This window comes from Paramisgurnus dabryanus, chromosome 7 (genome assembly GCF_030506205.2).
Source record: "Paramisgurnus dabryanus chromosome 7, PD_genome_1.1, whole genome shotgun sequence".
Lineage (NCBI taxonomy): Eukaryota > Metazoa > Chordata > Actinopteri > Cypriniformes > Cobitidae > Paramisgurnus > Paramisgurnus dabryanus.
This window is the reverse complement of record NC_133343.1, coordinates 25,025,505-25,041,768: the sequence shown is the minus strand read 5'-3', so window position 1 is coordinate 25,041,768 and position 16,264 is coordinate 25,025,505. Positions and strand designations below refer to the sequence as shown.

General features: G+C 35.8%; 1 protein-coding gene across 2 annotated transcripts in view; it reads right to left on the bottom strand.

Annotated features, from left to right (window-relative positions):
* slc9a7 (solute carrier family 9 member 7) overlaps nucleotides 1–16,264 on the bottom strand; it is a 62,868-nt gene that overhangs the window by 27,018 nt on the left and 19,586 nt on the right. For both annotated transcript variants that reach the window (XM_065272764.2, XM_065272765.2), the window contains exons 7-12: nucleotides 13,409–13,550; nucleotides 12,541–12,646; nucleotides 11,862–11,950; nucleotides 11,144–11,257; nucleotides 8,058–8,169; nucleotides 7,572–7,725 (exon numbers count right to left, since the gene is read on the bottom strand). In XM_065272764.2, the coding sequence (XP_065128836.1) occupies nucleotides 7,572–7,725; nucleotides 8,058–8,169; nucleotides 11,144–11,257; nucleotides 11,862–11,950; nucleotides 12,541–12,646; nucleotides 13,409–13,550 (717 nt within the window). The remainder of the gene's footprint in view (nucleotides 1–7,571; nucleotides 7,726–8,057; nucleotides 8,170–11,143; nucleotides 11,258–11,861; nucleotides 11,951–12,540; nucleotides 12,647–13,408; nucleotides 13,551–16,264) is intronic.

The window sequence follows — 16,264 nt, the reverse complement described above, 5'->3', positions numbered from 1 at the left end:
TCCAATGTGTGGTTAACATTCCAGCTCTGAATTGGCTCTGTGTGTGTCGAGCTGAATGTTTACGGAGTGAGAGGAACCTCCCTGAGCTGTTCTAGAAAAAGTGAAGTGGTTAACACTCAGAATCTAAACCAATGCTATGAAAAGCAGTCTGGCCTAGATCTGGAACGATAGTTTTGTAAATGCCGCTTTTGTTGTTTTGGTGCACTGATAAGGTCACTTGTAGAACAGTGCTACATGTACTATTGTATACAGTGAATGCTAGTACCATGTATAGGCTCGCTTTTGTTAAACTCCATTAAACAGGGATTTAAATATCCAACAATGATTTTAGTTTTAAAGGCGAAATCCTTTTTACTCTCAAGTGACCTGCTAAGCATGAATAAAGGAAATAAAATGCCTGTTCAAGTCTTTTTATTACAATTTCCTCTGACTTTTTCCAAATGAGATATTGGATTCCTTCTTTAAATTGCACATTGATTACATGGCCCAAAGCACGAGACAATCCCAGTCGAAGATTGTTTGGTATGTGCGTGTATGTGAACATGTGTAAAGTAATAGAAACCACTCCTCACTAAATATCAATAAATGCCAAAATGAGGGGTCAACTCTCGTGCATTGGCAGAAATGGAAACCCTTTGCAGAATGAGAGAGAATAAGAGGCTGTTTACACTTGGCATTAAAATGCGTTTTCGTCGATCGGATCACAAGTGGACGACGTTGATGCCAGGTGTAAACGGTATTCAAAACGTTTTGAGCTCGTCCACTTTCGACCACTTTCAACCACATGCAGAGGTAGTCGAAACCACTTTCGATCGGACCGCTTTGGAGTTGCGAAACGCATATGTGGTTGAATGTGTTCGAACAGCCACACGCGACCGCCTTCTCTCCGACCATTCATCTAATCTGAGGTGTTAAACACAAGTTTTACGTCTTTTTTGACTTCTGGCATGAATATACGGTGAACAGCGCTATTTTTAGCCTTTCATTGATAAACCTAAAGCGGCTGATCTCCGTAGTTTCGTTTTGAAAGCGTGTGAAAGTTGCGCGATCCTATTTCATCAATTGCGCTGAAAATTCAGAGAAAGCTCTTACATACACACGTAAAAAACACTGTGCAGCACGTTTACTTGCTAAACAAGCAGTGGACTCCGACATAATATTAGTTTGCGTCCATATAAACTCATAATTACTCCCGCTCGCGTTTGAATGACAGCAGAGGGACTCGCCCACCGTCTCACAGACCACCCCTCACAGTATTCAGGACAGAAGGGGTCAAAAGTGGACAAAAGAAAAGGATTTAAATACCAGGTGTAAACGTAATGTGTTTCTCTCGTCCACTTGTGATCAGATTGATGAAAACACATCTTAATACCCAGTGTAAACAGCCCCTAACCACATCCTTTTTTTTGTTAAACAAAACTGTCAGCTGACTGAAAGTGCAAGCACTGCTGCACTTAAGAGTTGTCCATTATTGGCATCACAAAACCATGGCCTCAGGCAGCACTCAGTTAAATAAACACAACATATTTTACCAACGGACAAAAGATTAATTTACTACATAACCCGTGCAATGAACAATTATCTAAACGAATCTACTTCAAAGCAACTGTCTGCAGTGAGCGAAGAGTACAGTGTACGAATGAAACAGGAAATGACTGATAGCTGCATTTACTACATTTTCATAATGCATGAGCTCTCACTTTCTGCTTTGCATGCACTTGCATGATTCAATGTTTCATGAGCATGCTCACAAACCGCAAAGAAGATATTCACAGCTTTCTAAAAACTAATTCTGTACACAACAGGCCAGTGGTCTGCTGTGCTGTCAATCAAAACATACTATTTATTTTTATTTTTATGTGATCTTTAGAGAGAAAAAATAAGAGTTTCAAAATGCAGTAAAAATGTTATACCATTCTATTATATTATGTTTATTATCCAATATTATTATTATTATTCTTTTTAACAGTAATATTGTTCAACTTGTGTTGTGCTTTTATTTGCATTTTACAACAGCCTGGATCCAAGTACCCAATTTACTAAACAAAGTACACCTTCAAAATTATAGTGTCAAAGTTTTTTCCAGAGAAAGCAATGTTGGATTCATCCTGATAGTTGGTAGTTAAAGATCCCTTTATGTTTACTGTAAAGGCAATTTTATCAGCATTTCAGTATAAACTCAAAACATCCTTATCAACTTTTTACAAAGCGTGTTTTTTTAAAGAAAATATTCATTTGTCCTTATTGGTCTCGTTGCCAGGGCAAAACCATTTATTAACATAAATTTTATTGGGGAATAGCACATAAAATGTTTATCATCACCAGAAAAGTTTGTTTATCAATGAATAATTGGATGTTCCTGCAGAGAGGCATCACTGTCAAGCTGCCATCACACTAAAACTTAGTTTGACAAGCTAACGTTACAGGAAAATGCGAAATGTGGTGCTTCCCCCTCTACAACCTGTCACCATGGGTGATGTGGCTTTTAAGGCGTTCCAAGTGGTTAATTTTTTATATGTGGTTACTAGGGGGTTCTTGGTGGGTGCAGAAGTATTGCTTAGTGGTTGCCAAGGTGTTTTGTATGTTTATTGGTCAAAAATAAGTCAAGCATCAAGTCTCCTCAGTATGATTTTCTATTCTTTACATACCTTAATGAAACTATCAATTTAATAAGATGAACCTATTAGTTTAAAGTATGAGCAATATTAGCAAACACAACAATTTAAAGCAATAGTTCACCAGAATTTTAATTATCCGATATTTTCTTCATGCCATGTGTAATTTCCTATTTCTGCTGAGCACAACCGGAGCTACAGTATAATACATAATATTCTGTCCCTATCTAGCTTTGTAATGCAAATATTTTAAAGCTCCAAAAGCATATCCATGCATCATTAAAGTAATACAAGGGTTAAGTTTGCATGCAAGCTTTTATGACAAAAACATCCAACAGTTGCAAAATCACTAAAGATGCAACTAAAAACATTGCAAATGATCAAAGTCAAAATGTAAAAATGAAGAAACGCAACCACACATTTGGGGGGGGGTTCTGTGGTCCATGTGGCTGCCACATTTGGTTTGTTTTCAGGTTCATGTACTCACAATGTGATCAACAGTCGTTTTGCACAGTCTGTAATCTTGGAGGACTTTGCTGAAAAATCGATGCGGATTCTGCCAACAAAGCATTTTTTTCTGAATGGCCTGAGGCCAAGATTTAAAGCTAAAGTATTTGATGAAAATGTAATACAGTACATGCTGAGAACATTCTGTCAATATCAACATTATCTCATTTTTGAAAGAGATGATGTTTAGCGGCTTTTGCATCTGAGCTCCTCATTAGTCTTCTAAAGCAAAACGATATATGTTACAAAAAAGATTAAAGGGACACTCCACTTTTTTAAAAATATGCTTTTTTTTAAGCTCCCCTAGAGTTAAACATTTAATTTTTACTGTTTTGAAATCCATTCAGCCGATCTCCAGGTCTGGCGGTACCACTTTTAGCATAGTTTAGCATAATCCATTAAATCTGATTAGACCATTAGCATCGCGCTTAAAAATAACCAAAGAGTTTCGATATTTTTCCCATTTAAAACTTGACCCTTCTGTAGTTACATCGTGTACTAAGATCGATGAAAATTTTAAAGTTGCGATTTTCTAGGCCGAAATGGCTAGGAACTATACTCTCATTCTGGCGTAATAATCAAGGACTTTGCTGCCGTAACATGGCTGAAGGAGGCGCAATATTACACAGTGCCCAAAAATCGTCCTCTGCTATTAAAAGTTACCAATGGGACTACTTTCAGGTGCTGTGTAATATCTTTAAAAATCTTCTTTTTTTTTATAAAGTTGAGTGTCCCTTTAATATTTTGAGCTTATTTAGCGATTAATACATTGCTTATTATTCTAAACATACAATTGGCTATGTAATAGCAAACATGGTCAGTAGCATGATATATTATTGGTACATGACTAGTTTTATCAAAATGTAAGAACCAATGAGATTCGATGTATATAAAAACACAAAAAATACAATAAAAAGTGTTATTTCAAGCTTTAAAATGTTAACCACCATTGCATTTCAAAGCTGAAGAAAGGATGCAATATACACTTTGGATAGCATTAGGGTTTTAAATTTTGGGATTAGGTTTTATTTTCCAGTAGCAATAGAAGTACCTTCGCATGAACTTAAGTGAATTTATGTTGCTGACCTACAAACAATGTATACTGCTGGTCTACAGATGTGTTTGATTTACTACACTGTTCCAACCCACGGCTCATTTAATTAAGCAAAACACACACACCACAACCTACAATCTCTCTGGCTGCAGATACAGTACAAGAAGTTAATTACTTGTTTAACTGGCTGCATATACTGGTGCGCACTAACATACCATCCCACTGACCACATAACACAACCTCACATCCACATAACAAAACAGGCACGTTTTATTTACTTAAAAACCCACCATTCCATAGACAACACAAACAATGCCAGATGTGCATGAGCAAACGCCTGAAATGTTTATACAATCCTTTAAAACATTTAAATTGCGTTTATAAACAACCAAAATACAGGCTTACACTACTTCTAAAAATAAATAATAGTTTTTTTAGCATTTATTCAGGTTATAAAATTAAGAAATAAAATCATCAATGTCTTTTAATCAGTTTTGAAATTGTACTTTTTGAGGAATGCAAAATTAGTCATTTAGCGGAGACAAAATCTCATATGTATTATGAACATTAGGGAGATTTTTAAAGATGCAATTGTATAATCCGCGCCGCTAGAGGGCGCCAGATCAAATCAATAACAATGACGTAGATAAATGATGCCCCGAAGCAGCGTAGACTGATGGGATTTGTTGTCTTTACCTCATGTGTTACATGATTTCTCGTTCCCGTCTGATTGATGGCCATCAGCGTTTGAGTTAAAGTATTCAAGTTTTATAAATGTTGTGTTTGATGACAATCTTTTTTTTTCATTATGTAAGGTTTCATGTAATGTTCAAAACGCAATTGTTAGTCATAGATGTTACAGTATTAGTCCAATACGATGGTTTGTTAACACAGCACAGAATTAAGTGTTCAGACAAACAAACTTACCATAAAAAAGCAAGTGGCCCGACAGACGCTATTACTTCCGCATTTGTCCACGACACGGTTGTCATGTGGTTTTTACGTCAGTAAAGGCGCTAACAAAGGGTAACGTAGATATTAACGTCATTTACTGGCGACTGCACTGCCCAGTGTCACTGTTTAGGGCAGCAATTTTCTCATAATTTACAATTAGTTGAAAACATTATAGATATTGTTAGTAATCAGCTAGACAAAATATATAACACCGCACTAGTGGTTTTTGGATATTTTACTGCAAATATCTTACAAATTGTACCTTTAAAGTAGGGATGCTTAACGATTAATCGCGATTAATCGTTAACAGAATAAAAGTTTTTGTTTACATCATATATGTGTGTGAACTGTGTATAATAACTTTGTATAAATAAATGTACACACATGCATGTATATGTTTTAGAAATGTTTACATGTGTATATACATTTTTATATTTATGTATAATTTATATTATATATAAATACTTAATATATATATATATATAAAAAAAAAATTCATATTTATATATATACATATTTATTATACACAGTTTACACACATATGTGATGTAAACAAAAACTTTTATTCTGCTAACGATTAATCGCGATTAATTGTTTAGCATCCCTACTTTAAAGTGAATTGAGACTTCGAAAAATGAAAAAATCTCAATTGCATGATAATGACAACATGTTTACAACAATTCTTAAACTATTCCTTTAAATGTTATATTGCTTATGTGTGACCCTGGACCACAAAACCAGTCATCAGGGTCAGTTTTTTATTGAGATTATACATCATCCGAATAAGCAAGCATCGATGCTTGGTTTGTTAGGATGGGACAATCCTTACAAGTCCCAAGTCCTTAGCAATACATATTACTAATGATGATAAATACATTTTTTATATATTTACGGATAATATGGATATATTTTTATACATGCTTATGGAACATGATCTTTTAATATTCAATTTTTTTGCATAAAAAAAATCTATATTTTTAACCCATACAATGTATTGTTAGTTTTTGTTGCTACAAATATGCCCGTGCTTATGCCTGGTTTTGTGGTCCAGGGTCACATGTCGCTTGCTTTGTTTGGCAGATAACAAATCCTTTTTACTGCTTGACAGCCATTTACTTTTTTATGTAAAAGAACAACAATGACAATCTGCTTAACAAAACAGCACATGACTGATCATTTTTGGAGTGAACATTCATTCAATTCCTAGAATCAAAACTTGATGGTTTCATACCCATGTACAATCTGAAGAACCTTTTTTGCCACAAAAAAGCTTTTGTGAAACAGAATGGTTCATCACAGAACCAAAATTTTCTTTTATGGCATCATGAAGCACCTTTTAGGAGTGAACGCATGAGCTCTCTAATGATCCAAAGCCATTAGTTGGTTTTTGAAAAGAAGTGTACTGTATTGAGCTAATTTGTTTACATTAAAGGACAAAATAGAGTTATTTACTAATATCATTTTACAGCAGCTGCCATCAGCATCACGCCTCAATAATCCTCTTTAATCTAATAAACTATCAGCTTTTGTTATAGGCCCTGCTAAGTCCTGGTCAGCCCCTGCTGAGAGACAGTCTGACAAACCCCAGAATATGGTCAGATAAACAACTCCAGCTCCTCTCCCATCTGCACCATTTCTACATCCCTGCGCAAGCCAGATAAAAATAGGAAAAGTATTTGCAGTTGACAAACACAGTACGAATTTAGTTGCAGACTAAACTCAATGTTTCATGTCTGCACTCCAAAAATCATGAGAGGTCTTGCAAGGACAATCAAGTGTGACCCAATTTGTTGAACTGTGTTTGATCACGGCAGTGAGCTTTTCTGCCACCTCCTGGACAGACCGTGTAAAACAGTATTACTACTGACAAACCGGCCTTGCCTAGCCAAACCTCCAGACGCCAGCTTCATTGGAACCGCACAAGAGGTTGTCTGACTGACATGTAAAGCAACCAATCACAGTTCAGCTTTGTTTTTAGATGGAGCATTAAAGAATGCAAAATACACAAGACTTTGAAACATTTCCTATCTGTGGGCCTTATGCGTTACACGTTCAGTAAGCAGTATATGGGTGGGTGTGATGTCTAAAGCGGAGAGACTACTGAGAGACAATGCTATATGGTGTTTTTAGAGTAAATCTCTTTTTTAAGTCATCAGCTAAATGTAAATAAATGCTAATATTTCTGGTTGGTTATTACTAGTCCAGATACAAACAAATACACCTGCAAGTTTCTATAATATGCTGGTCCCCCAACTTTGGTTTTATCATGTGCTTGGTACAATCCTCGTTCAGTTTCAGTATCCCAAATGTTTTATGCAACAAGCATGATCATTAAAACTTGGTATGAGCAACAGTAACACTGTAACACCAACATAAAGAAAGATCTTTGTCTTTTATTAATAGACATAGAAACCCCAAAACAGGATTTTATGAGTTCTGACCTTATATGCAGCCAGGACAGCATTGGTGTTGTGCCTCCACCAAATACCCAAACCGTGAAGAACACAATAAGCAGAGTCGTAGTGAACATCATCTGCCGAGCGTACGTGGCGGTGTCACGAATCGCCAATGCGAACGCCATGGCCCCTCTGAGCCCTATGGAAAACAAACACAAACAACATTCACAACAGAGTTTAGCAGGAATGGCAGAGTAGCATCACATTCGATCAATCGTGCTTTTAAATAGGCACTGCACTTTACTGCCCTTTAATCTGGGCGATGCTGCTGATCTAGGGGGATCTGATCCACATGAAGAGCCATTATTAGATACATTTTGATTTCCGGTCTTAATTTAGGTCTCGTTCATCAGGTTGGAGTTCAAACCAGACAGCCTGACACTGTTACAAATCTGATCGCAAAGAAATACTTCAAATCTTTTTTGTTCATCATGCGAGGAAGTGGAGGTAAATTAGGTGTTGTCATCTTACCCGCAAACATCATCATGTGCTGAAAGGGTCCACCGATTTTGTGTCTTCGGCCCAGATTGATCAGGAAGGACAGGGGGTAGATGTTTAAGGCCCGACCTATAAAGATGGCTATCTGGTGGTCAAAATGTGGTTAAGAGAACAAATTTGTCGAAACACAAATGAGCCAAACTATAATGAAAATTATGACTTGAACAGATGATAGTGTAACATGCACAATATAGAATTGTTGCCAAAAAATGCATGTTTATAATAACATCAAATCAATCAATCAAGATTTTTCACCATTATTGAGGCGGATGCAGAGAACTAATATTTAAAGTCCCAATGAAATTCAATTTAAAAACTTGTGTTTTTTTAATATTGTGGCATTTTTTGAACAAATTATAGGAAAAAAAAATAATGTGCCCTCATAATCTTTAATCAAAAATGCAAATCTCCGCCCCTCCTCGTTACAATCTCTACTTTGGGTCACAGGGTATGGCTGGTGGGTTTGGCTGGAATTATGTTTTTTGAGAAAAACATTCCAGGCTTTTTCTCATTTTAATGGACCCCAACACTTAACAGTTTTAATGCAGTTTAAAAGGTCCCTAAACAATCCCAAATGAAGCATTAGGGTCTTATCTAGCGAAACGATTGTCATTTTTGGCAAGAAAAAAGGGGGGGAAATCATTTAGAATCCTTTGAAAGTGCAATTTTAAACTGCATTAAAACGGTTAAGTGTTGGGGTCCATTAAAGTCCATTAAAATTAGAAAAATCCTGGAATATTTTCATCAAAAAACATCATTTCTTCTCGACTGAACAAAGAAAGACATCAACAAGATGCACAATATTGAATTTTTGCAAAAAAAAAAAAACTCACATCAGCCAATATTGATATAGGCCTACATATACTGCATGTTTCTTCTTATATTCTGGGAATCATTTTGTTTCGAATAATCTTCGAAAATAACATCAAATCAATCAATCAAGATTTTTCACCATTATTGAAGCGGATGCAGAAAACAAATATTTAAAGTCCCAATGAAATTGAAATTAAAAACTTGTGTTTTTTTTAACTTTTTTTTAATATTGTGTTTTTTTACATTTTTGAAAAAATTAATGTGAAACCATCTCTACTTCGGGTCACAGGGTATGGCTGGTGGGTTTGGCTGGAATTATGTTTTTTGAGGAAAACATTCCAGAAAACATTTTCTCATTTTAATGGACTTTAATGGACCCCAACACTTAACAGTTTTAATGCAGTTTAAAATTGCAGTGTCAAAGGACTCTAAACGATCCCAAACAAGGCAAAAGGGTCTTATCTAGCGAAACGATTGTCATTTTTGGCAAGAAAAAAGGGGGGGAAATCATTTAGAATCCTTTGAAACTGCAATTTTAAACTGCATTAAAACTGTTAAGTGTTGGGGTCCATTAAAGTCCATTAAAATTAGAAAAATCCTGGAATATTTTCATCAAAAAAACATCATTTCTTCTCGACTGAACAAAGAAAGACATAAACAAGATGCACAATATTGAATTTTTGCAAAAAAAAAAAAACTCACGTCAGCCAATATTGATATAGGCCTACATATACTGCATGTTTCTTCTTATATTCTGGGAATCATTTTGTTTCTAATAATCTTTGAAAATAACATCAAATCAATCAATCAAGATTTTTCACCATTATTGAGGCGGATGCAGAAAATGAATATTTAAAGTCCCAATGAAATTGAAATTAAAAACTTGTGTTTTTTTTTACTTTTTTTATATTGTGGTTTTTTTTACATTTTTGAAAAAATGAATGTGCCCTCATAATCTTTAATCAAAAATGCAAATCTCCTCCCCTCCTTGAAACAATCTCTAATTCGGGTCACAGGGTCATGGCTAGTGGGTTTGGCTGGAATTATGTTTTTTGAGGAAAACATTCCAGGATTTTTCTAATTTTAATGGACTTTAATGGACCCCAACACTTAACAGTTTTAATGCAAATGAGGCATAAGGGTCTTATCTAGCGAAACGATTGACATTTTTGGCAAGCAAAAAGAGGAAAAAATCATTTAGAGTCCTTTAAAACTGCAATTTTAAACTGCATTAAAACTGTTAAGTGTTGGGGTCCATTAAAGTCCATCAAAATGAGAAAAATCCTGTAATGTTTTCATCAAAAAACATCATTTCTTCTCGAATACACAAAGAAAGACATCAACATTTTGGATGACATGGTGGTGAGTAAATTATCTGGATTTTTTTTAAGAAAATGGACTAATCCTTTAAGGCAGGGGTGCCCAACCCTGTTCCTTGAGGGCTACCGTCCTGCAGATTTTAGCTCCAACCCCAATCAAACACAGCTGAAGCAGCTAATCAAGGTGTTCAGGGTTGCTTGATAATAACAGACAGGTGTGTTGGAGCTGAAGTCTGCAGGACGGTAGCCCTCCAGGAGCAGGGTTGGGCACCCCTGCTTTAAGGGCTATTGTAGAAACACGGCGGTGTGAAATGGCGGCTTCCATGTAAGAGGACTCGCAGTATATGTAGATAGAAACTCATTCTAGGCATTCAAGGCTCATTCTAAGGAAATAAAAACAATAGAGTAGATTGTGTGAGGTCTTTATACACCACTGATAATATAGTTACCTATATTATATTGCATTTCTGTCAAGAGATCCTCCTGAAATATACACATTGCACCTTTCAGCCAATATTGGGCGATATTATTGATGTGAGATTATAAAGTGGCATGCTGTTCACATTTAACTTTTTCAGTTATAAAAAAACATGTAGGCGATTCTCCAGTCAAGGAGGTAATAAAACTGCATTTTCGCAAATTTGTTTCAGCATTTAAAGTGCTTAGGTTTGCATTATTAGACCAGAACATCGCCTGTAACAGGCTGTTAAACAGAGAATTACACTGCATTGCTGCCTCTGCAGAAAGATTGTTGATCTGCGCACAGTACGGTCTCAGAGGTGCTGGTGGTAAACAGGAGAAAGCCGCCAACTCTCTAATACAAACAGATCTAATTACGTTTTGAAAGCTTCATCTAATATACATTAGCGCCCACTCATGTAAGAGACAGGATATGAAATATTTATTTCAAATAAAGGTTGAGGATACAAAGGCCCCGACTATGAAAATAGGACTGAAGACGTGATTCTGGAAGGTGAAGAGTGCCAGGCCCATGTATGAGAATATGAAGTTCTCAGCCAGGAAGTGCAGGACCTCAAACAACTGCAATGCAAAAAAATAAAAAGGTTTGACCTCTCTTACTTTACACTGCTACAGAAACATATGACTGAAGTAGAGCTGAGGTCGATATCTTCAATCCCTATGACTCAATGATTTCTCACCCACTTCAAAAACAGACAGGGGCTTTGATAACAGAAGGGCTGACCCCTTGGATAAAGAGAGCTGGTGCCACATATAGGTGTCAAAATTACTGCACCCATCCTCGTGTAACACACTGATCTGACGACACCACAGGGGAGCTGGGATTTTATTTAACAGTATTCCTCGACTGGTAGGTCTGAGCATCAAAGCATCTTTTGAAGTAGATGCATGTAGTCTCTCTCAAGAAAACAACATCTTTGATTTTTTTATCCATGCCTGATCAAATCAAACTGAACTTCAAGTTGCTTCGGATTAACAGCATCTGCCAAATGCTTAAATGTATGTTGATTCCTTTCTTGCTCTAGAGAGCAACAGTTTAAAATGTTTTGCATTAACACCAGCAATTGTAAAAGCTAAAGCAACAGTATAGCTGTTGATCAATCCACAAAACAGCTTTCTTAGCATACAATCACATTTTCCCTATAAGACTAAGAAAAGCTTGTACCTGTTTGGTGCGTTTGGTCGATTCCTCTGACAGATTGTTGTAAGTATAATGAGCCTGTGTGATTCCACAAAACAGCACTGACACAACACCTGAAAAGAAAATGAGAATCTGTATCAATAATTCATGTGTATGAATGGGATGCAGATTGAATAAAGATCAGAAGTGACCCCAATCACACAGTGCTAAAATAGCTCAAAAAATTGAGCTATCAATCTATCCAAAAATATGTGACCACAAACAATCAGGATCTTTGGACTGATGTTGTGGTTTAAATCAATGATTTCATTAGTACTGCTGTTTTATTGTACTGTATGGACATCGTGGCTTAGATTCACATTTAAAGGATCAAATATCGAACCCTTAAAGGAAAACACCACCATCTTTCAATATTTTACTATGTTCTTATCTCACCTTAGAATAATTAATACATACCTATCTTTTTTCAATGCGTGCACTTAATCTTGGTACAGCGCGTTGTGAATGTGTTAGCATTTAGCCTAGCCCCATTCATTCCTTAGGATTAGTAAATTTAAAAAACGGTGGTGTTTTCCTTTAAAAAGCAAGTTAATTGTATTATCAAAACAAACTTTAAAAACACATAACTTCATATTTATTTTAATCAAGTTTTTAAATTAAAAACACATTGACTATGATGCTTCCATTACCCACAAACACCCACCTGTGAATCCACAAGCTTCAGCCAATAGAAACGTGCTCCAGGACATGAGGAAGAACAGAGCCGTCTCCAGCAGAGGAAAATAGTGCAGCTTGGTGAATTTTGTCACGTGGCCAGAGTTAAGAACTTAAACCACATATCTACATACTAAACAAATACCAAAAGCAAAAACAACACGCATTGATATTTACAAATTTTTGCAAAAATCTGTAATTTTGAAAGCAATCTTAGTACTGAGATTATCAAATGTGATACTCAAACTTTTTGGCATGTGGTACCCCTTCTGTAGGGTGCATCCATTAGCATCCCCTAAAAGAAAATTTATCACATACAACTTAAATTAAACAAAACACATTAAATGCAGTGCTGTTGGTTAGTAGCCTTTTTCTGAGGTTTAATTACACAGAATTTATGATAAACGTATGTATTTTTTAAAAAATCTCATGCCCCCAGTTTGAGAACCACTGACTTAAAGGGTAATGTAATTGTGTTACTAATTTCACCTTAAAGGGATAGTTCAACCAAAAATGAAAATTAGGTCATCATTTACTTACCCTCATGTTGTTACAAACCTGTATAAATTTTTTCTTCTGATGAACACGGAGGAATGTTTGTAACCAAACCGTTCATGAGCCCCATTCAGTTCTATAGTATTCTTTGACCTACTATGGAAGTAAATGGAGCTCATGATCGGTTTTGTTGCAAACATTCCTCAAAATATCTTCCTTTGTGTTCATCAAAAAAGAAAAAAATAATAATAATGACAGAATTTTCATTTTTGGATGAACTATCCCTTTAAAGCACCTCATTTACATGGACAAAACTAGATTAAACATAATACACGGAATGTGTGAATATTGGGATGGGATATGAGGGCAGTGACCACTCCTGTAGCTGCACCCATAAGGAATGAGCCACTGAAGATGCCCAGAAAGATCCCCACTGATTTGAAAAAGGCTGAGGCGTCAAACGTGTGCGAGTTTCCTCCTGTAGGCTGATACGCCACAATGGACCTGCAATCAAAAAAATAAATAATCAAAAGTAAAGATCTACAACCAAAGCATGAACATCAAAGGGATGAGATAGTTTACCAAAATTTTGTGATTTCTGTCATAGCAAAGTTAATTTTTGCCATGAAATAACGCAAAGGCAAAACATCCTACTATTCACTGTAGTCTTTACTGGCTTTATTTTGAAACAAATATACAGCATGACTAGTGCAGTCCAATTCAGGAATAAAGCTTAAACTCACATGATTATCAGTGCAGATTATATTGTGGTAATCAAAACGCATACAATTTCATGCTGTGTGATTATTTGGATTTGGTTAACAATGACAACAAATTCATGTGGTTTTCTGTAAGGGTTGTAATTGGCCTGAATACCTCTGACGTCAGCTGGAAATATGACACTCCTTACCATGTTTGAAAGATTCGTTCAAAATGCAATGCTAACAGGAGTTAACTTACAGGCTGTAAGTCCAAGAGGGAGGAATTATGATAATGAGTGCGTTTACATGCACAGTCTTACGCCGATTATGCTTAATAAACTGATAACAGGTGGGATCATGTAAACGCGTAAATCGGTTTTCTTTAATCGGGGAAAGCCCATAAACGGCGTAAGCAAAAACCGATCGGCACAGGTAGTTTTTTGCTCATTACGCCGATTTCGCGTGCCATGTAAACACCTTAACCGGCTTTCTCACGGTTTTGTCCATGTGCGCATGTCTCCGCGTATGAAAGATTAACGTCACATGCGGAAGTAAGCGCAAAGTAACTCATAAAAGTCTCCGCTCGACTAAAGCAGTTGGCAGAGAAACTGTTAAAATAGGAGCTCATGTTACATTTACAGGTTCTGCAGACACGAGAAGAGATACAACAGTACAGCTTAAGACAGATATGCCGTTGACTATTGAGTACTATAGTTGGTGACGTCACTGCCTGCGAGAAAACTGATAATTCTGCAAGTTCCATGTAAACGCAGTTGTCTGCATAGCCGGCTTATTGATTTGCATGTAAACGCATGAAAACAGTTTTCTGTAATAAGCAGATTTTTGATAGTTATCCGCTTATGCTGTGCATGTAAACGTACTCATTGTCGGTCTTGTCTACTTCAACAGACCCAAAAAGTAAAATGTGGCCTACAATCCGTGTGTTTGTTGTAGTCCAAGAAAAAAGATTTACGTTGAAGACAATAACTCGCTTTATTGTTTACTTTGGAGTATGTACCTTTTGCATATCGTTAACATTTATTAATACACACTAATTGTACACACCAAAGGAAATTTAAACCGTGAATCGGACCATAGTTGCTATGTAATTAGAATCAAGACTACTTAAAGGTGACATAGAATGATTGAACAGAGTATTTATCCTTGTTCTGTGATGTGACATGTAGACAAAAAAAAATGTGTTTGGGTCTGTAATGCCTTAGAAGCTTCCTAAAAACCTCTCTCAGATAGCTCTATTAGGGTGGGGGATTTTAAACAAGTGGTTTTGCACCTATTTGGCTCCCCCTACTGGCTTAACTTGCAATCTCATTACTGATTGGCTGACTTTGCTGTGGAGGGGCAGTTAGATGCCTGTGATGTCATAAGCATCAGTTTTTCAGATTGGGCTGTTTTCTGGCTGACATTTCTAAAAGAGGAATTTCTATGTGACTGAGATGTTTAGCATGTATAGCACTTTTTGTATGTTTGTGAATGTGGGTAGACTACTATTATTCAACAAATACAAGGTAAAAATGGTTTTTCATTCTCTGTCCCCTTTAAACACTGTAAAACCTAACAGTTAACTCAAACCATTTAAGTAAACCGGTTGCATTAGACCATTTAAGTTTAAAAAAAATAAATGTAATTACTGTGAACTTGAGTCATATGCAGTTATGCACTTATATTTAAGTTCACAGTACTCAATGTATGTGTTTTAAAACTAATGCAACCAGTTTACTTGAGGATTTGAGTTGACTTTTAGGTTTTACAGTGAAGGAATAACTCACAAAAAAGAAAATTCTGTCATCATTTAATTACCTCTAAGTTGTTACAAACCTGTATAAATTTTTTCGTTCTGCTGAATATATACAAAGATATTTTGAGCAATGATTTGGGGGACCATTCACCTCCATTGCAGGAAAAAATTGTACTATTGAAGTTAATGTTGCCCCAGATATGCATGGTTAACAAAATATATTTTCTCTGTGTTTAATAGAACAAAAAAATGTATACAGGTCTGGTACAACCTGGTGAGCAAATGATGGCAGAACTTTCGTTTTTCTGTAAACTATCCCTTTAAGACTACATAAAAATCAGTTGGATATATCTTTTCAATCAGCCAGTAAATTTCTTTATTACTTTTATTTAAATCAATCAATGTAAAACCAAAGTCTGACAGACAGCCAAATGACCAATCATTATTCACTTTTTTACATGACGTTCTAAATATATTATACAGTAAATTCTTTAAAAGGGTACTTACAAATATTACGCATAACAATTTTTTTTTTAGTTTCACCAATTTTCTATTTGTCTATTATTTACTGTAATAACATTTGTGTTATATCAGCGTCATATCGGCCATACAGCTTTCTTAATATCAGTATCTGCCATAAAAAAAAAACATATCTGTCAACCCCTTATTATAACACCAGATTATAATTGGGTCAAGTCAAATAATGCACTTTGAATGCACATGCTATCGTTTTGAATGAATGTTAGTCTCAACACCAAACA